Source organism: Sphaerodactylus townsendi, linkage group LG05 (genome assembly GCF_021028975.2).
Source record: "Sphaerodactylus townsendi isolate TG3544 linkage group LG05, MPM_Stown_v2.3, whole genome shotgun sequence".
NCBI lineage: Eukaryota > Metazoa > Chordata > Lepidosauria > Squamata > Sphaerodactylidae > Sphaerodactylus > Sphaerodactylus townsendi.
Window position 1 is genome coordinate 80,957,920 of NC_059429.1, and position 25,284 is coordinate 80,983,203.

At 42.6% G+C, this 25,284-nt stretch overlaps 2 protein-coding genes across 2 annotated transcripts in view; one reads left to right on the forward strand and one right to left on the reverse strand.

Annotated features, from left to right (window-relative positions):
- The window catches only part of MLN (motilin), a 92,433-nt gene that overhangs the window by 22,668 nt on the left and 44,481 nt on the right, over positions 1-25,284 (reverse strand). The window lies entirely within an intron of this gene.
- RHO (rhodopsin) lies at positions 1,329-20,615 on the forward strand. The gene is made up of 5 exons (XM_048498492.1): positions 1,329-1,862; positions 11,697-11,865; positions 16,754-16,919; positions 19,255-19,494; positions 20,012-20,615. The coding sequence occupies exons 1-5, from the start codon at positions 1,502-1,504 to the stop codon at positions 20,141-20,143; spliced, it is 1,068 nt and encodes a 355-aa protein (XP_048354449.1). The 5' UTR covers positions 1,329-1,501; the 3' UTR covers positions 20,144-20,615.

The window sequence follows — 25,284 nt, forward strand, 5'->3', positions numbered from 1 at the left end:
GGCAGTGGATCAAATATTCTCAAGCAATACCTCTGATTTTCAGTGTTATAGCTACTTGAACATGCTCGTAATGGTTTGAACAAAGTATTTTGAACTTCTGTATTGTCAAGGGCTACTCTTTTCACCAAACTGACATTCTCACATACTCTGCTGTGATGTCCCCAGGGAGTTTTGTTAACTCCCTATCCCTCCATCCTGGGGGGAAATTGCTTGGTAAACCAAATTAGATAGTTATCCAGTTGCTCCAGGTTTATGGTTGGTACTAAATCTACCCTGGAATAAATAGAAAACCAGCAGCTGACCACCAAATATAGTTGGACTAGTTAGTGAAATTCGGTCAGATCTATCAATTGAGTGATACCACTCAACTCTCTTAAATAGCTTGTATTCCCTTTCTCTGAAATCTGGCCGAGAAGACTATGGAAGCTATCCTAAGCATACTTGGAAGTATGTTCCCTGTTTTCAGTGGGGCTTACTTGCAGACAGGTGTTTTTAAGATTGCAGCCAAAGACATAATTCCTAAACCCAATGCTCCCCAGAACCCAGTTGTACCATGTTTGAGAAGAACCCAGTTATACCACTAGTTACATGCTGTTCCCATATTCAAGATAGCAACAGATAACAACTTGCCTTATTTAGCACCTTATGGTGTTTGAAGTGCCTCAGTAATTTTTACAATAACAGTATAGTAAGAATGATGGCGACAGTATGATTATTACTATTTCCACATTAGGAAGGGAAAAGTTGAGATGAGGAGTTGAGAATTGATGTGTGATTCCCAGCTAATAATTTACTAGGCTTAACCTCTGCATTGTATCAACATTCTTTCCCCAATGCTGTTCACTGTTGGAACATCTGAAGCATCTATCCATTTCCCCCAGCCTCTTCTCAGTGCTAGGAACTGAACCTCAAAATTTATCTTGATGCAACTGTGCATGAGTAGACAAACAAACATGCAGATGGCAATAAAGAATTCACTAGTGATGCCAGCAAGGAAGCAATTTGTATATTCTTTCATATGGAGTCCTCCCTCCTTTTCTTTCACATTTTTAACTAACTTAACCCTGCTCTAACAACTTCCTGCTAGCCTATCCTCCTTTTTTCCCCAGATAAATGAAGACCCTTAAGCAATATTAAGAACTTACTGGAAATTAATAAGCATTAGGGCAGGTTTTGGGGCTAACTAGCTGCTTAGAATGTGCTTAAAGCATCAGCCCCTCTCAATCCCATTGCCCTTGTCATATAAAGTTAGCCTAGACCCTAATCCTTCCCTCCCATCCTCCCTCCTTCCTTTCCTTTGGCAGAACCCTATAAAAACCCCCTTTGGAGCCTGGCTTCGCCAATCCTAGGACATAGATGAGGGCAGACATACCAGCTCAGTGTTCCCTTAGGGGATTTGCTATTTTCTTAGATTTTTTAAAAAAATAATCAAATTTGACTGGAAGTCCCTTGATTAAATTGCCTGAAAAACAACAATTACTGTAACTCCTAAATAGCAATCATGAATGGAACAGAAGGTATCAATTTTTATGTGCCACTGTCCAATAAAACAGGGCTGGTTCGGAGCCCTTTTGAATATCCCCAGTATTACTTAGCGGAACCCTGGAAGTTTAAAGTTTTGACCTTCTACATGTTCTTCCTCATCATTATCGGGCTGCCTCTCAATGGCCTCACCCTCTTTGTGACTTTCCAGCATAAGAAGCTACGACAGCCACTGAACTACATCTTGGTCAACCTGGCAGTAGCAAACCTTTTGATGATCATCTTTGGCTTCACTGTCACTTTCTACACATCCTGGCATGCCTACTTTCTATTTGGTCCTGTTGGCTGTGCCCTTGAAGGCTTCTTTGCAACCATTGGAGGTAAGTGACATGAAGGGGATAGTGAGCAGCATTGCGAGAAAGGATTGACATATGTCAAAGTTTGTGGCAAAAGGTGGGGGGGGGAGAGTTAGCATGGCATAATGGTTAAGACTGGTGCACTCTAGCCTGGAGAACTGGGTTTTATTCCCCACAAATCTACATAAGCAGCAGACTCTAATTTGGTGAATCAAGTTTGTTTTCTCTTTCCTACATATGAAGCCTGCAGGGTGACCTTGGGCTAGTCACAGTTCCCTCAGGACTCTCTCAGTCCCACCTACATCACAAGGTGTCTGTTGTGGGAAGAGGAAAGGAAGGAGTTTGCAAGCTACTTTATTCATTTTATTTATATTAATAATTCAAATTTACAAACTGCCCATCCCCTAAGGGCTCTGGGTGGTGTACAGCTTAATATCTCAGATAAAACATTATAAAACCACAAAACCATCACAAACACATGCACTTAAAACCAGTTTCAAGATGGCAGCTCTATATAGACCCCTTCAATATAGGAAATGGCACCCACATCAGCGACTATCTCCCCCAAAGGCCCAGTGGAACAGCTCTGTTTCACAGGCTCTGAGGAACTGCTCAAGATCCCGCAGGGCCCAGATGGATGGAGGCAGAGTGTTCCACTAGGCTGGGACCAAGGCACTAAAGCCTTAGAGACTCCTTAGCGACTCCTTACCTTTGAGAAAAGCAGACTGTAAATCCAAACTCTTCTTCTTCCTCCTCTTAGTGTAATTGGCCGATATTGCCCTTCATATGTTTCATTCTGCCATGTATAGGATCCAACACATCTGCAAAAATGTGGTCCATGCCGTGTTTATGAGAAGCATTTCAGAATCTATCAGGTTTATATCATAAAATTCACTAATGAAACTTCAAAAATCAAGAAAAAAGGATAAATGCTATTAAAATAGAAACCCTTTCCTATGCATCTATTTATTCTAAGCTAAAAGATAAGTATGCTAGCATATTTAACATTTTTTGTTGAAGTCACAATATCTCCCAAATATGTTCCCCTTGTCTTTATCTCAGCTCAAGTTATATAAAACATTTGGGGATGAATCTAAAGAACCATGAGCAAAACTCCAGTGGTGGATCAGATCGTTCCCCTCTTCTTCAACCTGCAGATTTCCACAAAATTAATAAGCGCATGGGTCCTTTGGAAACCTTGTGGGTTACAGCATGGAGGAAGGGACAGGACTGCAGGTCTTGTGGAAAATCTCTGAAAATCATGGTCTTCTTTCACAAGCAGAAGTATATCCTCTGCCTCCTCTATGCAGGTTCAGGGACTTGAGACTGCTTAAAATATGATTAAATTATTGCTTAGAAAGCAACACAGCCAAACCATGTCTGTCTCTTTATGGATGGTCTGCATGCTACACAGATATGGTTCATGTAGAAATTCTCCCATCTCTAAAGGAGGTTGGATCCTAAGTCTAAGGAAATCTGATGGAGTTGTTTCTATTTGTAACACCATCAGCAAATAATGATGGCTTGCTATTCCCTTCCCAACAGTACATCCTGTTTGTCTGGATGAAACAGATTTTGGCTGGGCACATAGAATTAAAGACTACCCCTGGTGAAACCATAGTGACATCACACCAGGCCTAAGTGCAGTCTTGGCTTTCAGTATGATTAGCAGCATGGGAAATGGAATGGTAAAGTCAGTGTATTTTCTGCCGCTTAAATTGTGTATGCATGTGTGTGTGTTTGTGAATTTGTGTGTATAAAATTAAAACACTTTATTCTACTCTTTATGTGGCTGTCATGAAGTACATAGTGTTTTGTTTTGTTTTTAGATTGAGGCTGCAGGTGGACAATGAAGGATTGTTCAACTGAAAGAACTTTTACCATTAATAAATTAAAATCTTACTCTTAACTAGATTATAAATCATGCCTGTTGTTATTCCTTCTGCTTGAGAAGAATCTCATGTACTGCAGACTTTTCAAATTTTGTTTAATACTCCAATAAATGAGAAATGTCACTTCTTATTTTGCTGGACATATTTCCAAAAGGGGTTGCAGAAGGACACAGTTGGTATGGTGTCCATATTGCAAAAGGAGTCAGAGCACATCTGTGCAGGGCTTCTTACGGCAACTTAAAATGTTCTTGCATGATTCCTAACATCTACAGATTCGGAAGCTTCACACAGCATTTATCTCCCTCCAGTTTTATAGTGCTGTTAGGAGTAATTGTAAAGTGGGCTGTACTATGTAGAAAAAGGGATGTTTTATGACAGTGATGTCTTACTGTATGTCTGAGAGTGCTCCAGGAGAAAAAAAAGGCCTTCCTTTTCCAAAGAGGATTTTCAGTATTTTCAGTTGCATATTGATGCACTCAAGTCACTGCATGGAAAACTGCTGTACGATATGCTCTCCAATAAGTCCCATTTCAGAATATTAAGGATGGTGTTTTTCCCCACAGCTTATGGTCCAAAAGAACAATGCAGCCAAAGAGACCCAACCAAAATGAGCCACTTTTTAAAGTTTTATTGATTTCAATAGGAAGATGTATTTACATGTGAACCTTCATTCTAAGGTGGAGCAAGATGGAGGTGCAATTCCTGATGATGAGGAATTTAGTAGAGGTCAGGCTCAGTCCCAAAACAGAGGAAAATATGATCTAGTTCAGTAGAGGGTTAATAGAATGGAAAAGGAAGCAGATAATATGTGTGCCATCAGGGAGAAGAAAACCGAATCAGAGATCTTATGGAAGATTTGAGAGGTTACTCAAAGATGAGCAATACATCAAGAGTTCGTGGGAAGAGGGTAAACATTCCCTGAGGAATTCACTTGCATTTTTAATAGAATTATTTTATTTTTATTTTATATAATGTTTTTATGTAATGTTTATTTAAGAATATGTTACATCAATCTTTCTGTTACAAAATCCATATATCAAAACATGTAGAAAAACATCTTTGTAATAATGTCCAAATCTCTGAATTGAAGCATAAGTCTGAAACTGAAAATGCTGAAGGCTGCATTGATTTATTTGGCTTGATACTATTCCAATATTTTTAAGACAGGAACCATCTTTGTATGAATCCTTTGTTTTCTCTTTGCCTAACAATGCAATCCACAGAGGGAAGAAGGCAATAGAATAGTGGAAGCTACATAAGGGCACATTGGTGCAAGTGCCCTGGATGCTGGTTCAGTTGGCACCTATGCCATTGAAAGGGGCACTAACACTGGCACCTGCCCAAATGTGAAAGCTACTACTGAACTGGCACTGATGGGGGTATTCCAGGAATGTTTGCTTTAGTCAGCTTGCTGTGGTTTTTAGGCCCAGGAATGCCCTCTTATGCTGGCAAAAGGTAGGTGCAACCCATTGGGCTGCATAGGGAGGTTTGCTGGGCAGCCAGGGAAGCTTTTCTGCTTCCCGTTCCACCTGAAACCCCTTTGGAAGTGTGACACCATCCCTGGCCACTGTGAAACTGCCCTTCTGGATTGGGCTGCCCATGCTGTAATCTTTTCCATCAGCATAATAATGCCAGCATCTTCTGAGTCAAGGCTCAACAGAACGGCTATTCTTTTGATTCCAATTCCTTTAAAAGCACCCATGTATTTTCTCCAACTGTAGTCCATCTGACCAAACAAAATGAGCATTGGAATACATTCCTACTCTGTCACTCAAAATCCTACCAATATTTCATCAAAACCTAAAAAGTTCTGGGCAGCTCCACCATAAATTGGTAAAGGATCCTTTTTTCATGGTGTATCAATTGATTTCTTGTATTATTGACCACCTTGTTTATTCTAACAAGTCATAGTACTCTCTTAACCTACGTTTTAGTCCAAGTTGTCTAGTACTGATGTTTATCAAGGTATGCAAAACATTCTTAAAGATTTTCTCCATTTTTTAACTGGTATCTCCTGCAGTGGTGTATCCCCCAATGTGCTGTTGATTTATTCCCAAGGGGGGAAAATTCCCTTATTTGCTTATGTCCATAAATCTATTATACCCTGAATGTTAGAAAAATTTTCTGCTGCTCCGACCTGGGAAAAATATTTATTCAAAAGATTTGCATTAACAATGACTTACTAAAATGTAATGGTCTCCTAAACTCATTTTAGGATGGATATATAGAGAGAGATGTGTTAGGTTATCTTTATGTTTGCCATCTGACCAAAGACCAAAGCGAACAGTAATGTTAACCCTAAGTACTCTAACTCCCATGATTTAGTAAATTGTCCCACTATAAACCAGGACCTTATTGCCACAACTCTTGCAGCATGATAATAATTTTCTATCACTTGCATCTTTTAAAAGTAATCTGAATACTCTTTTAGGATATGACTGCAAGTTCCTCTCTTTGCAGATTAGAACCACTTATTTAATTTCTGAGACTATGCATGCCCCACCCCCAAAATAATGGACAGTACAGATTACACAGATAGGCACAGGTTACGCAGACTGCAGAATTGGGTTTTCTTTTCACCACTGGGGAATGCTTTCTTGTGTGTGAACAGTGCTTATGGCAATTCTCATTCCATGGTGTGGTACCAGTTCAACTGTTTTGAATCTGTAGCTGAGGTCAAAGCAAGCAAGCAAACAACCTTTTACCCCAAAGTATGATCAATGCTTGTTGCACTCATCATTCCATAAACAATTCAAACCTTGCAATGTCAAATCTACCTGACTAGCCTTGACCCCTCCAACCCCAAGTTGAATGGGGCATAAATGTTGACTATTAGAAATGAAAAAAAAAATTCAGGAGGAGAAAGAAATGCTAATGAACTGAATTGAAACAAAGGACTTCTGTTACCCACACAGCCTCAGTAGGGCATGCTGCCAGACAGAAAAGAAAAAAAAGGCAAGCTAGACTTGAAAGCAGCAGCTGCCTTTCCATCACAAACCCCCTCATGTACTTATCACCAGATAATCACATGCTGGGGGCATTAGCAGGCTTATGGCACAGTTTTAACTCAGATAATCCCCTGAGTTTTGATTACTCTGATAAATAGATTAGCAGACCCAAATGTTCATGTACACAGCCAAAGTGTGACCAGCTCTATGGCACTGTTGGCATTTTAGCTGTGTAGCAAATTGCTGTCAGTAGATTTTCCATGGATGTATATGTGCCCTGATCTGAATGCCCTAGGCTAGCTGTAAGGAATTCCATAGAAGCAGAAATAAAAGGCTTTTGGGGTGTAAAAGACCGTTTATTCAGACATCTAGAAAGCTCATGTACACGCAGTGGCAGGAATAAGATCTCCCGCCAGAAACACAGGTTATAACTCTGTCCATCCCATCCCCCCTCCCGGATTCTCATGGGAACGGAGGTCTCATCTCCCTCGCAGAGATAAGGTCTCCGCTGGAGAAGCTGGCCCATCGCCCGGGCTGTGGAATGTAGTCAAGGCCAGGCGGCTGACCCGCTCATCAACACCATTGAATCCTTTACACTCTGCCTCCCTTAAAAAAGACCCCTCCCCCCCAGGTTTGTGCGGAAAGGCGCGGTGGAAAGCAGAAATGAGGATAGCTTCTGTCCTGGCCACTGGATTGAGATCATGCTGGTCACCACCAGAGATGAGCTCCATCTCCAGCTGGATTGAGGCAGGTCAGTGCTGCCAGTGTTTTTAGATCTTACTACAGCATTTAGCACAGATGATTATGACCTTTTGACCCACCGCTTTGCCATTACTGGAATTTGGGGTCTGGTTTTGAAATGGCTGATTTTGATTCTCCAACATCAGGGACAGTGGGTGACAACTGAAGAGGAGATATCCCCGGATTGACCTCTAGTGTGTGAGATACCACTGGAGGAAATCATCTCCTTATTGGTTGAATCCCCACTTGAAATTTGCACGCAGATCCAAACCTGTTCATTGTGAAACCGTGTTCTCTTCATCAGAGTTTCTCCCTCCCCACCGCAGCGAGCACACAGCAGACACACCCGGTTGCAGAACTCTTAGCAATCCCCACTACCAGGCGAGCTCGTTTTGCCAGGCGAGCTCGCTTTGCCAACCCTGATTGGCTGGGGCAGGACCTTTTCCCACTGTGGAAACGTACATTGTAGGGGCATGATCCAAAAAACCAGCGTGTAAAAGTTTAAAGTTTAACTGTTTAACTGTGCAAACAGTTAATTGTTACATGTTTAAACCATTAATGATTCAAAGTTACACGTTTGACTGTTTAATGTTTGCGTCCCCTTCTGCTGGCCGATTGCAAAAGTGGAAACAAAACCAAGGAAAGGTTGCATGCGCATCGCAGCGCTGATTGGTTGCCCGAATTCCGCGTCACACTCCAGGGTGGGAAATGAGTCAGGGTTTCAACCCTCATCCCTCCCCTTGGATCAGCTCTGAACCATGTTAATGGGGTCTATGCCACTTGTAACCAGGTCTTGCCAGAACGCGGATTAACGGGGAGAATGAGCGCCAGAAACAGAATCTGCCATGCAAGCAATGGGGAGGTTGTCCCTCAAACCTGGTTAGTTTGTGTTCTGAAACCTGGCTAAGACGGTAGTGGGGATTTGACCATTGTTATTTAACAACTTTGTGTGACCTCTGGCACAACTAGTGCAGAGCTTTGGGCTGGGTTGTCATCAGTATGCTACCCTTGACGTTCTGGCACAGGTGGATTCTGCATAGGCCAAAAACAGCAGTGTGAAAATGGGGTAAACCCTTTTACACTATTTAAAACCATTTTACAAAGTTTTCACATTGTTTTCACACTGCTGTTTTTGGCCTATGCCCTATGCGTCCTATGTGCAGTTGAAGAGGTTCTGCTTATGTGTGTCTGTGTAGCTACAAAGATTCTCTTATGTGTGTCTGTGTAGCTACGAAGATAGATCCTTGAAAATTAAAAAAAATAGGAAAACTATATATTGGTGGAATCAGCAGGACCAGCTTACAACTGTGTATTGTTCTGGCTGAAAAGGCACCCAGGATCGGAACCTTCAGAGCAAATGTCCTGGGGCAACCTTCAGCAAATGACGGCAGGGAGAATCCCTTCAGTTGCACACAAAATATCGGGCACAAGCTGAGGGTAAAACTGACCAGAGAACAAATGGTCAGGCAGGAAACAGCCTCTTTCCCCCTCTGACGCATTTGCTGTCTGGAAAGCACCCAGAAGCCACCTCTTTCTAAGGTGCATGCCTCTTTTAAAGATATACCACAGATGTCTTTTTTGTGTTGTGTGAATGGACCATCGTTCCCCTGTCAGAACCCTCCTGGTGGTCTCTGGCCCCAAAGACATTCATTTGGCCTCAACCAGAGCCAGGGCCTTTTTGTCCCTGGCTCTGGCCTTGTGGAACACCTTGCCATCTGATATCAGGGTCTGTGGGATCTTAATCAGTTCCGCAGGGTCTGGAAAGTGGAAATGTTCCACCAAGCCTTTGGTTGAGGCAGCCATGAGTCTATTCCATTTTGCTGCCCCCTGACCCTTATTTCCCCTCCTCCTCCCTGTCTGAATAGTGATTCAAGGTAGGATCGGACAGGAATGGGCAGATCTCAGGCTGTGTTGGGATCTGTCATAGATACCCAACTAGCTATTATTTGAAGTTTTTATACTTATACCTGTATTTATGTTTGTAATTATATTTTAAAATGTATGTACTGGTAAGCCACCCTGAGTCTGGCTTTGGCTGGGAAAGTATGGAGTAATAAATCCAGCAAATAAATAAAATAATTAAATTACATAACTATTCAGGTCCTCAATTAGTATAATCCAAAAAAGATTTCCATCTTCTTTCATACTCTGTGGAGAGTCTACTGTGCATTGAGGATGTTAGCTTTGCAATTGTTGAGTATTCTATTAGCTTGTTCATCCTTTCCAGAAGGTTTGGGTGGTGGTCTGCTTTCCATCTTGTTGCAAATAGAATTCTAGCTGCCACCGCCATATGTTTGAACAATTCATTATGTACTTTTGGTGTATTATTTAGCAAGATATTTAATAATGAATTTCGGATCTAATATAACCTTCACTATCAATATTTTCTTGCTTTTGAAAACATCCACCCCATATGATAAAAAGTAGTATCACTATTTTGGCATTTCCAGCATTTTGCATTGTAACTTTATATCTTTTGTTTTTATGCACCATCTAAAAACATTTTATATCAGTTTTCTCTTAAAATACGATGTTCTGTAAATTTTATTTCTTTATTCCAAAGCCTCTCCCATTGTTCCGTTGTTATAGTCCCCTCAAGTTTTGCATCTATTTTATCATAGTCTTTTACTTGTTCTGTTTCTCTGACATATTGTAATAACAGTCTATACATTTTCTCTAGCAAGTGTCTTGTATCTCCAGTAATTAACTGTTCAAAAGTATTTTATTCCTCAAATGTACCTTTCTTTTGTTAACTGTTCTTTCAATATTGTACCTATATGATGATGTGAGCCAAGGAATATCTTTTCCTTCTTACTCGATTGCTAGTTGCCAGGGTTTCATTCTTCCTTGTCTATTGAACATACTCTCAAAAGTCATGTTGTCCATTTTCATCCTTGTATTAATATTGCAGTAAGAATTAGATGGCAAGGTAAGCGGTGAAATTGGTGGGTTTAATTTTCCTTTGCGCTGAAACCATATTCTTCATAGGATATCTCTTAAAACATGTCTTCCATTTTGTTTTTGAATTGTTCTCAGCAACTTTTTTGTTTATAACTAATTATGTATTTCTTCTTTACTATCAATTGTACCCATCAGATATCCAAACTAAGGCTGTTGCCTGTCAGCACAATGTAATATTAGGTGCAGTAATTTCTCTTTTCTTTTCATCTTGCTCTAGTTTAAGTCTTCTCCTTGATTTTTGCCATTCCATATAAATTTAGTTAGAATTCCTTTCCAATTTTTTAGATTTGCTTCATTGCTATGAATTGGCAGCATTTGAAATACAATAATCAGTCTTGGTAATATATTCATTTTGACTGCTGATATTCTTCTCAACCATGACAGTTTAAACTTTTCCCATCTCTTAATGTCTTCATTTATGCTTATTCAAACTTCTTGACAGTTCTACTTGTAAAGTTCTGTCCATTACATTTATTCCCAGTTATTTTATTGTCCTTTTAGTAATATCATATTGAGTTATTTTCTCTGTTGTTTCTTCTTCTTCTGTTTTCATCATATTCAAGGTCATTATCTTGGTCTTATTTTTATTCAATCTGTAACCAGAATAGATTCCAAGTCTGTGAATTTGGTCCATTACATGTGTTAACAAATGTTTAGGTTTGGTAACTAAGATTACAATATTATCCACATAACCAGTATTATTCAAGAGTCGCCATTGCATCCAGCTGGAAAAACAAAGGATATCATGGTCAAAAATTTTGGGAGGACAAGGTGAGAAAGTATCATGACTAAATTAGCTACCCTTGTTAATAGAAGATCAGAACATGAATTTAAAGAAAAAATTGGAGTATTGGGGGAGGGCGGTATATAAATATAACCAATAAATAAATAAATAAATAAATAAATAAATAAATATTATAAAATGAAAAGCTCTATTTAGGCATATGTGCTGTTACTCGGATGTAATAGTTTACATGTTTATTGGTATTTACCATCAAGTTCTTTTAAAACTGTAATAATCATCCATGCAGTTAAAACAAATCAGTTTGTTTAAAAATGGTTAAGATTAAGCTATTTGTCAGTATTTCAGTATTTCATTTTTCATCTAAAATGACTGAGTAATCTAAATAACTACAATTGCAGATCCATATTAAATCATCATTATAATTTGTATCCTTTTTCCCTAATTTTTTTCACATTTTTGTAACTAAGTGGAAAATATTTTTTTTTAAACCACCCACATAACTTTTCATTTATATTCTCCTTTATTTTTTCTGATCTCAACACAATGTTCTCATCTTGTCTTATCCTTGTAGGCCAAGTTGCGCTGTGGTCACTCGTGGTCCTGGCGGTAGAGCGCTATATTGTGATATGCAAACCCATGGGCAACTTCCGTTTCTCTTCCACTCATGCCATAATGGGCATTGTTTTTACTTGGTTTATGGCTGTAGCCTGTGCAGCTCCACCTCTGTTCGGTTGGTCCAGGTAAGTGCAATTATCCTTTTATATTTTTTCTAAGCAATAGGGTAGACTATTGCACTGTCTGAATGCTCTCAGATCAAATGTTCCAGGAATTGGCTAGTCATGCAGCATTTATGTTAACAGGCATAAAACAGATCCTTATCTACTTTAATTAGCATCAGTAGGCTGACATCTGATACTGGACAGAAAATACCAAAATGAGAATTGAGTTCTGACCTTTATTACTTTATAAAAGCAGTTTACTGGACTGCATAGCCAGAAATTTCTGTGAATGCTAATCACACAGGTGGGGTCCCCAGGGCAATATGGGAACTTGTCAGTATGATTTCCCAGTCAATTGATGCCTCCAGCCTCCATGTCTCCTTGTTATCTCATATCTAGAGGACAATGGAGGACTTAGATTTCAATTGGAGACATCTTCCTTAATGCAATGCTTTGGTTCCTCATGTTGTCCAGTGGACTGAACTTCTTGGTTGAAGAGCTTGGTGATTATAGGAGTACTTCACAACGCAACCCAGCTTTCTTTGCAATACTTCCAAAATGATAAAAGTGTAGCAAATGTAGGTTGGGCTGTGAACAAATTATAAAGCCTTCCTGCATGTCAAGTATGGGCAAGTTCTCAGTTAAACTTACCTTGGAAAAAAAAGCAGCCTTGCACAGTATTCATGTAGATTAGAAACAGTCCTCGAACTACTTGCTTTAAGATTCTGCTTGGAAACAGCATCTGGTGACTGGACACTACAAACATCCCCAGAGTACATGAACCTTGTACTGTATTTCCTGCTATTTCCAATTTGGGCTCCCTATATAACTTTGTACATACATTTCATTTTGATATTGTATATTGTGCCCTATTAGGTTGTGAATTTTTAAATTAGTCACGCTATCCTTTTAATAAGAATGTGACCTGCAAGCAATTATTATGCTATGAAAAGCTTCTGCTGCCATTTCCCACTATTAAACCTTATCATAGAATCATAGAGTTGGAAGAGGGCCATCAAGTCCAACCCCCTGCCATGCAGGAACACACTGCCAAAGCACTCCTGACAGATGGCTATCCAGCTTCTGTTTAAAAATTTCCAAAGAAGGAGACTCTACCACACTCCGAGGTAGTGCATTCCACTGTCGAACAGCCCTTACTGTCAGGAAGTTTTTCCTGATGTTTAGGTGGAATCTCTTTTCCTTCACCTTGAACCCATTACTCCTGGTCCAAGTCTCTGGAGCAGCAGAAAATAAGCTTGCTTCCTCACCAACATGACATCCCTTCAAATATCTAAACATGGCTATTATGTCACCTCTTAACCTTCTCTTCACCAAACTAAACATACCCAGCTCCCTAAGTCACTCCTCGTAGGGCATGGATTCCAGATGTGTTATTGTTTTGGTTGCTCTCCTCTGGACCCATCCCAGTTTGTCAATATCCTTCTTGAATTGCAGAGCCCTGAACTGCACACAATATTCCAGGTGAGGTCTAACCAATGCAGAAAAGAAAGGTACAATTACATCCCTCAATCTAGGCAATATACTCCTATTGATAGAGCCCAGAATTGCACTGGCTTTCTTGGCCGCCGCATTACACTGCTGACTCATGTTCAGTTTGTCATCAACTAAGACTCCCAGATCCCTTTTACATGTAATATTGTCACGGCAGGTGTCACCCATCCTATATCTGTGCATTTCATTTTTCTGCCTAAGTATAGAATCTTACATTTATCTCTGTTGAAATTAATTTTGTTTGTTTTGGCCCAGCTCTCTCTGTCCAGGTCATTTTGAATTCTGACTCTGTCCTTATGATTGACTATTCTTCTGACCTAAATCATCCATCCAAGTTGTGTTTGATAAACCACAGTCCTATCTTCTAGAAATTCAGACTACAACATTATTCCACTAAATTTAGTTTCCTACAGCATTTCAGTCTAGTCTTGCATCCATATGTTAGAATTACAGATTTTTCTGTTTTCTAAGCAGCAAAGCAGTTAATTGTCATAAAATGAAAGCATGGACAAACTCTGCCAAGTGCTGTTCTATTAGTTTTGTCTAAAAAAAAAAAGCTAAGCCACTAAGAAAAGAAAAGAAAAAGTTAAAAAGAAAAGACATAGTCTCTCTGTACTTAGCTGCAAGCTTAGTGTAGGTGCTGGCTGCTGTAAAGCAATTGTCTAAAGCCACATGCCACCTGCTGTACTCCATTTAACAGCTGCTTTCTCCACTGGAGAGCCTAAGGCGTACTTGTGCATGAATGGGTGTGCATGTGCAGGGAGCACAGATAACCACACGATTACACAGCATCTATTTCTGCTCCATCAGCCACCAGCTTCAATAAAAGTGCAAGTCCCATTTTGTTAGCCTTTCATCACTCCATAATCCCAAAGCACTTGAGTAATTCTCAAAGCCTGTAGGTTCCTCTGGTGAAGAACGCAAGCCACAACTGTTCCTTTGGGGTGTATAGTCTATTTCCATTTACTTCTCATTAGCAATGAAGGAGCTGGGTGATACTCTGAATTGAAGAACGGTGCTGGAAAGTTGGGTGCTGTGTGGTTTCCGGGCTGTGCTGGAAACAGCACAACAGTGCTGGAAAGCTTGTTTTGCCTCAGTTTTTGTTTACAGTTTAATCGAAAGATTTGGGAGTTCTCTACTATGTCTATTCAGCGCAACCATTTCCAGCTTTCCAACAGAAAAACAGTTCCCACTGCATTCAACTGTCTTGCCAAATCAAAGGTTTAAGCCAGCAGAGAACACAGACAATACAAGGATTGAATCAGTTAGAGCTTTTACCCTAAACACAAGGACCTGAACCCAAAGAGCTATTTTAAGTGCACTTAAGGGCTTGGCCATGCACAGTGGGATTTTGACTTGTTTCCCTTGAACACAAGAGCCCTGTGCCACATTGCAAACTATTTTCAATGTCACCTCATTTTCAGAAGAGGCTTGGCATGAAATATTGATTTTCCAGGATCGAAACAATGCCGTCAACACATGTGACTGTTTTGGGGCATTCAAATTTAGACCATATTCTGGGACTGAAAATTGGTTGTCACATCTTAACCTCTCTTTTCAGTCCTTCCACACCCAGGGGTATTTGGGGAGAAAGTTGATCTGAAGGTACACCATCACTCTGATAGTGGAAATCATACTTGCTGCAAACCTGATGGACCTATATTAGGAACTTTACAGATACTGGAAAACCTCATTATGTCTTTGGCATTCTTTGGTATTGACCAAATAATCCACTGTTATTTCAGGGTTATTATTTATTGAGATAACTTTCTATCTGCACCAAAAGGATATCAGCAACATCACATTACTCTGCCCAACACAGAGAACAAATTCTTGTCTAAAATTGCTAATTCTCTTTTAACCTCTTTCAGGTTTTGATGCCCAAGTTACAAGTTACTATGAATTATTGATGCTGCCAACTTGTATCTCCTTCCTTGTCAAATAGTGTAAATGAAAGATGACGCATGACATGACACCACTGGGGATAGTGTCTCCTTATTTCTGATCAACTTAATTGTTTGCTGAAGAAGTGGGGTGGGGTGGGTGACACAAAAACTCAAGGCTGGGCAATGAAAATTTGGTTGCTAAGTCTTTTAGTTGTAGTGGGGGCACACAACATAGATACAAGTTCTTAGGAAACTGGCATTTGGGCCCAAGAATTCTACTGCTTGTTCTACAACCTTCAGCAAGAGCAAATACTCTTTATTGAGGGACCCAAGAAATCCCTGTTACCTTCTTCATCCTGTTTGCCAGAAAATCAGCAGGTGACTGACAATCACACACTTTGCTGTGCAGAACTGAGAATAAATTGCTAGTTCCCTGAAGATGATAAGTGAGTGTAACAATATACTGAAACAACATACCCAAACAGATGTCAGCTGTGAGAAAACAGTGAACACACTAAGCTCATTTGCTGCCTCTGCCAAAGTGAACTGACATGTTGGCATGGTATTCTACTGGTATGATTGTCACTAGGATGCATCAGGTCCCTAGAGAATGAACTTCTGTGGTTTCTAGGCAGTAATACCAACAGTGTTCATGAAAAATCAATGGCCTCATAAATTTCCCCATGCTGAGGACATTGCATGTTGATTGATGACATGAGAATGAGCAAGAAGTTGAGTTACTTCAAATGAAACATTTCTTTTGTCAAAACAACCCCGCACATTTACACAAGAAACATTTAACCTACAATAAAGACAAACTGAATATTTTTCCACAAAGGCTAAGATCCCTAATTAGTTGGCATAGCCCAGATCTACTCTAAGTTTGGATGGAGTTTTTGACTAAATGTGAAGTATCAGGTATTAAAGTTTGAGAAAGGGAGAAGAATAATTGTGGCTGCTGCAAGGGATTCAGGTGTATTAAGTGTTAAGGTGGGCAGGAGTAGAAGTGACAAAGAACTGATAAGGTAGAACCTCTTCACACAAAGGTACTTTGGAACAGTCATGAATTCAATTAATGCTGTCAGCTAGGGATGTGCGGAGATCTTCCTCTCACACTTCCTGAGAAATGTTGCTAATCCTAGAGAAAACTTATGTTTGGTCTCAGTGTGACTCTCCACATTCACTTTAAAATGTTGTTTTTGGTAACATTTGATGGCAACCTGAGGGTGTATAGATCCTCTTTGAGAAATTGCTTTTTCCTTTTTGTGTGTGTATTGGGGGGAAGCTTCCTTTGACATAATTTGGCTCATCCAAACAAAAACTTCTAACCTCAGCTCAAAATTTGTTCTCTACGCTGAATGTGTAACAATGTTAATGCTTATAATTAATTTTATCACATGCTGGACTCTGGTTTCTAAGCCAGTGATTCTTGACTTGATCCAAATATTTTTTTTAAAATATGACATTAAAAATCCTAATTCTCTCCTTTTGCTTACTCTTTTGGTTGGCAGATTTATACCCGAGGGAATGCAGTGCTCCTGTGGTCCGGACTATTATACTCTCAATCCTGATTTCCACAATGAATCTTATGTCCTCTATATGTTTTTCGTCCACTTTTCCACACCCATGGTAGTCATCTTCTTTTCCTATGGGCGGCTCGTATGCAAAGTCCGAGAGGTAGTGTATCTGCCTTCATATTCCAAGCTTGGAAAAGAAAAAACTGACAATACAAACCTGGTTTTACAAGCTTCTCTTGCATTATCAATATTGTCCAAAGGTTATGGCAAAGATCATGTTTGTGACTTATGTGCTTTCTTTTTGTCTTCCGAATTTATTTTTTATAAATTTTATAAATCTTATTATTTATAAGGGAGGCAAAGAAGGGGGAGACTCAGAAAGGGCAGGATCAAAAGTCAGATGCAATTTGTGTCTATGGAAACTGCATATCAACAGGTATCTCTGAAATAAGGCCTGCTTTATAAGCCTTCTAAAATCACTGCACTTTATATATCCACTGTATAAACCCACTTTGTAGAACCCACTGAACCCCTCTGTCTCTGTTTTGCAGTGCCTGAGTCGCAACTGAATAGAGTTCCAATCCCCTGTTGGGGTGATGATCCCCTGCTGACTGTTGTTATCCCCACTGCTTGAATAGGTGGCAGGAGAAAAATGGCAGTTTTGCTGATAGCGTGACATCACTTCTGCAGAATAGCTGGAAGTGACATCATACCTCTCTATGAATTGCCATAAACTATGGTTTTACGATAGTTTCTGGCAATTCATAGAGAGCTGTAACATCATTGCCACGTTTTTCCTAGAAGTGACATCAAGCTACTGCTGTTGGCTGCCTCCCCATGTCTCCCCAGTGTTTAGGCACCCTCTTAATGAGCTAGTGAATGTGTGAAACTAGTCCTTGCTATTGCCACCATTTCTTTTCATACACTGGAATTTAATTCTTAGCTGTGGTCAGCAGGGAAGTCTTGCTTTCCTATTCAGGGCACTGCATGGATTATGGAAAAAGGACACAGGGGTTCAAAATTCCCCGTGTCTGGGGAATTCCCCATGCTTGATAAGGGGGGGGGGGGCTGAGTGTTCATCAGTTGTTCTACGACTTGATGCCTCTAAACTCAAAACTTCAGAAACAAGTTGAAGCCCCTTTGGAAACCCATAAAAACTTATGTTAGCCCTTTACTTGACTTGGAATCACAGCATATGCTCTCCTGTAGCTAAGTGCCATGTGGTATGTTTTCCAATTAAGAGAAGTATTAAAAACAGAGACTGTGGATTACTAGGGAGGGGTTTGTCTTCTTCTGATATGTATGGATTGGCAAATTCCCTTGTTTATGAGGGTCTCTCTTTTGAATGTGTTGAGGAGGGGCAGAGGGAATCTTTTTCTGGAGGCCTGTGGTGGTGGTGAAAATATATGAAGCTGTCTGACACTGATTCAGACTACTGGTTTGTCCAGATCACTGTTCTCTACTCTGACTGGCAAACATCTAGAACAGAGATTTTATATATTCCTACTAACTGATCTTTTAACTGGAGATGGTGGGAACTGAAACTGTGATTTTCTGCATGCAAAGCAGATTATCTGATTTTATTTTGTCCCATCTTTCCTTGTGGTTCAAGGCAGCTTAAAAATAAGTTCAAAACATTTTAAAACTGAAAATAAAATAGCAGAGCTACAATGGAAAAGTCCCAGACTCTAATCAGTGCCACATGGGCCACCGTCATTGGTATGACTTCCTGACAACCATAGTTGGCATATAGGGATATATGGAAGGAGACTGTCCTTCAACTGTGTTGGTCCCAGATTGTAAAGGGCTTTGAAGGTTATAATCAGAACCATGAATTGAATTCTGAAACATACTGGCAATCAATGTAGCTGTTTCAAAATGGACAACATATGTTCCTGGCAGCTGGTCAGACTGCTGCATTCTGGATCAGTTGTAGTTTCTAGGTTGTCTTCAACAGCAGCTCCATGTAGATTGTGTTGCAGTGATCCAAGCATGAGATGCAGAAGTATGAATCAGGGTGGCAGATCAAGATCAGCTAAGACTTGGTAAAGAGAGAGTTGATGAATCAGATGCAGCTGATAGAAGGTGCTCCTGGCCACCACGGCAACTTCTCTTCAAAAAGCAAGGTAGGGTCCATGAGTACCCACCAGCTCTTGACCTGCTCTGAAAAGCAACATCACTCCATCAAGGATGTGGATTCAGTCCCTCTAGAATATCAGCCTTCCCAGCCAGCATTATCTCCGTCTTCTCTGGACTTAGCTTTAGAATGATACTTTACCACTGTGCCATAGCACTAGCTCAGAGCAAATGCTGGGAGAGACTAACTTGCAGTTGCCAGCTTTGTTGACTACTGAAGGATTGCAATCTTTTTTCAGTGATCAAGTCAAGCAATGGTAGCAGCAGTGAAGAATAGTTCAGGAGGTGATATATAAATCACCAGAACTGCTTAGTGTGAAAGTATTCCCTTGATTCATTTTTGTATTCTTTGTCACCAGGCAGCTGCTCAGCAGCAGGAGTCTGCAACCACTCAGAAAGCAGAGAAAGAAGTTACTCGCATGGTGATCTTGATGGTGATGGGATTTATCTGTGCTTGGACCCCTTATGCCTCTGTTGCAGCCTGGATCTTTACCAATAAAGGGGCAGAATTTTCTGTTACATTCATGACAGTACCTGCCTTCTTCTCTAAGAGCTCATCTATCTATAATCCTATCATCTATGTCCTCTTGAACAAACAGGTAAGATTTTCTGCAGATTTGGCAAAGACACTGCCCCCTCCAGCCACTGTATGGCTATAGTATTCCCTTATATTCCCTTCACTGCCAATCCCTCTGAATTTACATTTTGCATATTCTTCCTGCAATTTCCTTCTCTGATTATCAGCCAAACTTTAGAAAGCATATCACTCTTGCTTTGCATCCCTCTGTTACCACAGTTTTGAATCTGGATGTGGCTGTGCTGATAAAGCTCTGTGCCATTCAAAAACAATATTTCTATCCAAGTCCAAAGTCCAAGTGGATGGGACAGGTTTTCTTTTCTTTTTAGGGCTACTCAGTGCAGCCCAATGGTGATATAACTGCTTTGTATATATTGCAACATCTATTTGTAATGTTGGTTAATGTCTGTTGTTTATCTCCCAGTGAGGTATGTCAGGACCTTATGTCTTGTGCCAGAGAATACACTTTGGAGCTGAGCTTCCTTGATTGTGAAGTTCACTTGAATAGTTCTAGTCACCTCTGTCTTTTTCCCCCCCAGTTCCGTAATTGCATGATCACCACAATCTGCTGTGGAAAAAACCCCTTTGGCGATGAGGATGTTTCATCAACTGTATCACAGAGCAAGACTGAGGTATCATCTGTCTCCTCCAGCCAGGTGTCACCTGCATAGGCTATGGACAGTTTGATCTCTGGGGACCTGTCACACTCTGGGGCCAGGAGATAAATTTGCTTACCTACCTGACATATGGACAGAACCTCCTCTCATGCAATTGTTCCTTAATGCACAAATGTCGTATGTCACACACATAGAAGAGTGCACAGCATAGCCTGACCCATTTGCAGATATCTAGTTGTATCAACACTATATATAATCTCCCTGTGCAGTAGTTGTGTGTGTTCTCTAACCATTTGTGCAAGCATTTCTTTGGGCAAATGCCTGCAAATGCATCTGGTGCATTTGTGGAAATGGACACGGTCCCCATGAAGCATAACTGAGATGTGTACACCAATTACTGCAGAGTTGCTGCAAGGACCCTGCCAACTCACAGTCCCTCTTGGACACTTTGTTTTGTCAGAACAACCCCACTTGTACTTACAGAGAAAGGAAATAAAATGTTTTCTAGGTGGCTGGATGATGATGATGATTGTTGGTAGTGGTACCAGAATGGCTTATTAAGCTGAGGCTCCTTGAGGACAAAACTATCTGAAAGAATGACGCTGACAGAGTAGGAGATATCAATAGTGGTGATGCATGAAGACTGGCATGTAACTGAGATCTGAGTTCATAGGACAGCTTTAGTCCTTTCAATGTTTTCTAGGCAATTATCTCTACTGGAAACAAGTCAAAGACATCAATAGTGCACAACAAGCAAAGACTGATGGATTCTATACAAGTGTAAATAATAGTATCTGTTGCTACAGTACAGCCCCCCCCCCCCCCAACATGGTTCACCCACCAATACCTTTCTGGATGTCCACCAAGTGTTTTTAAATTGTGGGTGGGGCCAGGTTGGGCTGATGTGCAAGAAAGCTTCTGATTGGCCAGTAGAGATTTCATTGGCTGTGCAGATTTTTTTAAAAAAATGTTGCTTTGGCAGCAGTTGCTGTCATAATACAAAGACCTTCACTGTGAGACTGAAGGTAAGCTATGGTAGCTGTTTTGTGGCTGTGGTGACCACACTGTCAGAATTCCAAAGGTACCTGCATGCTCAAAAAAATTGGGCACCCCCTACTCTAATGTCTATCTCTATGCTTATTCTCACACTCTACATCCAATTCCATCCCCAGCCTCAATTCCATTTCTCACTGATGATAGCTGTCAGTATCCATGAACATTGGCTTGTCCTCCTAAGGAACTATACATCCCTCTCTTCTTTTGAGCCACAATGCCGTAGAAAGCTTTCTACTCAAGCAGTCAACCTATTCCCATGACCAGGGAAGATATCAGTGTTGAGGCTGGTACAGGAACCAAAACATCGGCGCTACCAATTATTTAAGAGGTCAGAGGGGGCCCTTTAAAGGTGTTGCTTTTTTAAAATGAACCAATTGAAAGTTTGTCTTAGTTGTTTTGCTTGGGAAGGAAATTACAATAGTGGCCACAAGGGAGAAAATGCAGTCTGTTGTTGCAGTCAGTTGAAAAGAGACTCTTTTCCAGCATATGTCATGTGATGCTCCCCCTCCCTGGTGGCTGTCCTTCTGTTACCATGTGGGTGTTGGTCCCTGAGCTTCCCCAAAATTCAAAGGGGAGAGGTTGCACCACCTGGGGGCCTTTCTTTCCCCTGAATGCCTGCTCTCAGGAGCTTGCTGCAGGAGCCCTTGCTTCCTCCCCAGCCTGTTGTGGGATCTGCCTTATATGAATTGGGTCTGGCTATGCCACTTCCCAGCCTCCCCCAATCTCCCGTCCTCTGGATAATCTTGCCCATCCTCTCTCCCTGCTCTCCCTTTGATGGGTCCCTCCTGGGGGCCACCTGGAGCACTGCCCTCCTACACACTGCCTGCCTGCTTCTCTTGGTGATACCACATTGTAATGCCCACTGCTGTCTTCTCTGATGCTGGTCTGGTCCTCTGGGGTCCTGCTGAGTCCCTACCAGCTGTGCAAATCCAGGGCTGCTGCTCACTTTCCTCTTTGGCATGGTTCCTGAGAGCCACAAGTGAGTTGGGGAATAGGGCCATACCTGGACTTTTCACTGCAAGAGTAGGTTTTTCTGCATATAAGGGATAATAATAATCTTCTGACATAAACAATTTATTGGCATGTGTCCTGTGGCCTGCTGTTCAGTCTCTGTTCTGCAGAGAGGCACCCTTCTTACTCAAAACTGTTAGGGAAAAAGGCACCCTTGACACTTTGGATGAACTTGAGTGATGGGGGAAAAATTTTGAGCTAGTACTGCTCCCCTTCCTCTTTATGCAATTGAACAAAGGGATCAAATAGATAGGGTTTCAAACTCTGGGTTCATAAAAACCTGGAGATCTGAGGGAAGGGTCCTTGATAGAGTATAAAGTAGCAAGGTCCCCCCCCCCCCTGGCTATCAGGGGAAGGGGAATGAGGGAGATTTACCAGGCTTAAAATGAGGCCTAAGCCTTGACACCTTTTGTGTGATAACATTATTTCCAGAAGCACTATCATCATGCCATCAAGGATGAGGGAGACACTCTCGTATTTGGATGAAAACTCTATTGTAGAAGCTGTTTTTAGAAGAGCCCCATAGTGCAGCGTGGTAAGCTGCAGTCAAAAGCATTGCTTACAACCAGAGCTCAATGCTGACAGAAATCGGGTTCAGGTAGCTGGCTCAAGGTTGACTCAGCCTTGCAGCCTTCTGAGGTCAGTAAAATGAGTATCCAGCTTGCTGAGGGTAAAGTATAAATAACTGGGAAAAGCAATGGCAAGCCACCTCATAAACAATCTGCCTATTAAACGCTGTGATGTGAAGTCACCCTATGGGTTGGTAATGACCCAGTGCTTGCACAGGGGACTCCCTTTATCTTTATGAGCTGTCTTTACCATAGAGTTTTACCCAAATACCAGAGCACCCCCCTTGTTGTTGACTGTGTGATGACCATACCAGTGACGCTGAGGTCTAGGCATTTTAAGCCTTGGGAAGACCCCTGTCATCCTTCTGGATGGCACCAGGGGGAAGAGGCCCAAAATAGGGAATAATGTAGGGATGACAGCCTCCAGGTGGGATCTGGAGATCTCCATACTACAGAAATCTGTTTCCCTGGAGAAAATGGATGATGTGTGGCATGGTGGATTCTGTGGCATTATACCTCAATGAGGTCCCTGGCCACCCTAGGCTCTATCCCTGAATCCCCAGGATATGGCAACCTGGATATGGCAACCCTATCCCCATTCTCTCACAAGGGAGGGGAGATCTGGCAACCCTGGTATAATGCCATGCAGTCCACCTTCCAAAGTAGCCATTTTTTTCCAGGAGAAGTGGAATAAATATTTTAGATTAATAAATAAGTGATTTTTGTAGTCTGGAGATCAGTTGTAATTCTGGGAGATTTCCAGCCCTCATCTGGTGACTGGCAGCCCTAAATAGCACAAGACAAAGAGCTCTTTACATAGAGAAATCTGTCTTGTTCAGTCCTTCCACAAGAGCTGAAAGTTGAAAGTGAGGCATTACCTGAATACTTTGAATGTAAAGGCCTGGAAGAACCATTACAATTGTAGGCTAAACTTTCCACATTTTCAACAAAACAAAAATCAGGTGAGTTCCAACCTTGTTCAAGCCACCATTGATTTTGCTATTGATTCTCGTCACTGACCAAGTCAAATTTTGTTAATAAACAAAAATTTTTTGGCTAGAAACAAAAGCTATAATGGAATCTGAAATTAAGAACTAAAATATTAGATGCAAGAGATCTTTGCCCTTTCAACAGCATCCCTGCTTAGCTAGATTTACTGGCTGTTTAAATGAAGCCATCATCTTTACTCAAGACACTGTGTGACTCACTAAATCCTATCACAAGGTACAGGCATTCCTATTTCCATTCAAGTGAGCATGAACTCAGAAATCCACTTCATAGGTGTATTCTCCTGGATGTGTGTGGGTATGAAGAATCCATTCCAAGTAGACTGAAAAAGTTCGATCCAGTATCTTAAAAAAAAACCCCACTCACATTACATAAAAGTTATGACCAGCTCAAAGAATTATTGGACAGGAGGTCCCCCCGCCCTCCAATGCCATCTTGGTGTGTACTTTACCTCTCTAAATAAATGTTAGATTTAGGGACTATTTCCAAAACGTTCTTTTGTATTGATGAAACATGGCAAATGAATCTATGTTTGGCACTATCTCTGTCACTCCTTCTAAACACAAATGAATGCAAAGTCACCTGAGTTGTGAATTCTTACTAAGAGGAAATCAATATTCAGCATATTGTCGAAGGCTTTCACGGCTGGAATCACTTGGGTGCTGTGTGGTTTCCGGGCTGTATGGCTGTGGTCTAGCAGCATTGGTTTACATCATGCTGCTAGAACACGGCCATACAGCCCGGAAACCACACAGCACCCAAGTTGGGGGAGGGGGGGTGGGGGGGGGGGGGGGTGGGGGGGGGGGGGGGTGGGGGGGGGGGGGGGTTTGGGGGGGGGGGGGTGGGGGGGGGGGGGGGGGGGTGGGGGGGGGGGGGTGGGGGGGGGGGGGGGTTGGGGGGGAAGGGGGGGGGGGGGGGCGGGGGGGTGGGGGGGGGGGGGGGTGGGGGGGGGGGGGGGGGGGGGGGGGGGGGGGGTGGGGGGGGGGGGGGGTGGGGGGGGGGGGGGGTGGGGGGGGGGGGGGGTGGGGGGGGGGGGGGGTGGGGGGGGGGGGGGGTGGGGGGGGGGGGGGGTGGGGGGGGGGGGGGGTGGGGGGGGGGGGGGGTGGGGGGGGGGGGGGGTGGGGGGGGGGGGGGGTGGGGGGGGGGGGGGGTGGGGGGGGGGGGGGGTGGGGGGGGGGGGGGGTGGGGGGGGGGGGGGGTGGGGGGGGGGGGGGGTGGGGGGGGGGGGGGGTGGGGGGGGGGGGGGGTGGGGGGGGGGGGGGGTGGGGGGGGGGGGGGGTGGGGGGGGGGGGGGGTGGGGGGGGGGGGGGGTGGGGGGGGGGGGGGGTGGGGGGGGGGGGGGGTGGGGGGGGGGGGGGGTGGGGGGGGGGGGGGGTGGGGGGGGGGGGGGGTGGGGGGGGGGGGGGGTGGGGGGGGGGGGGGGTGGGGGGGGGGGGGGGTGGGGGGGGGGGGGGGTGGGGGGGGGGGGGGGTGGGGGGGGGGGGGGGTGGGGGGGGGGGGGGGTGGGGGGGGGGGGGGGTGGGGGGGGGGGGGGGTGGGGGGGGGGGGGGG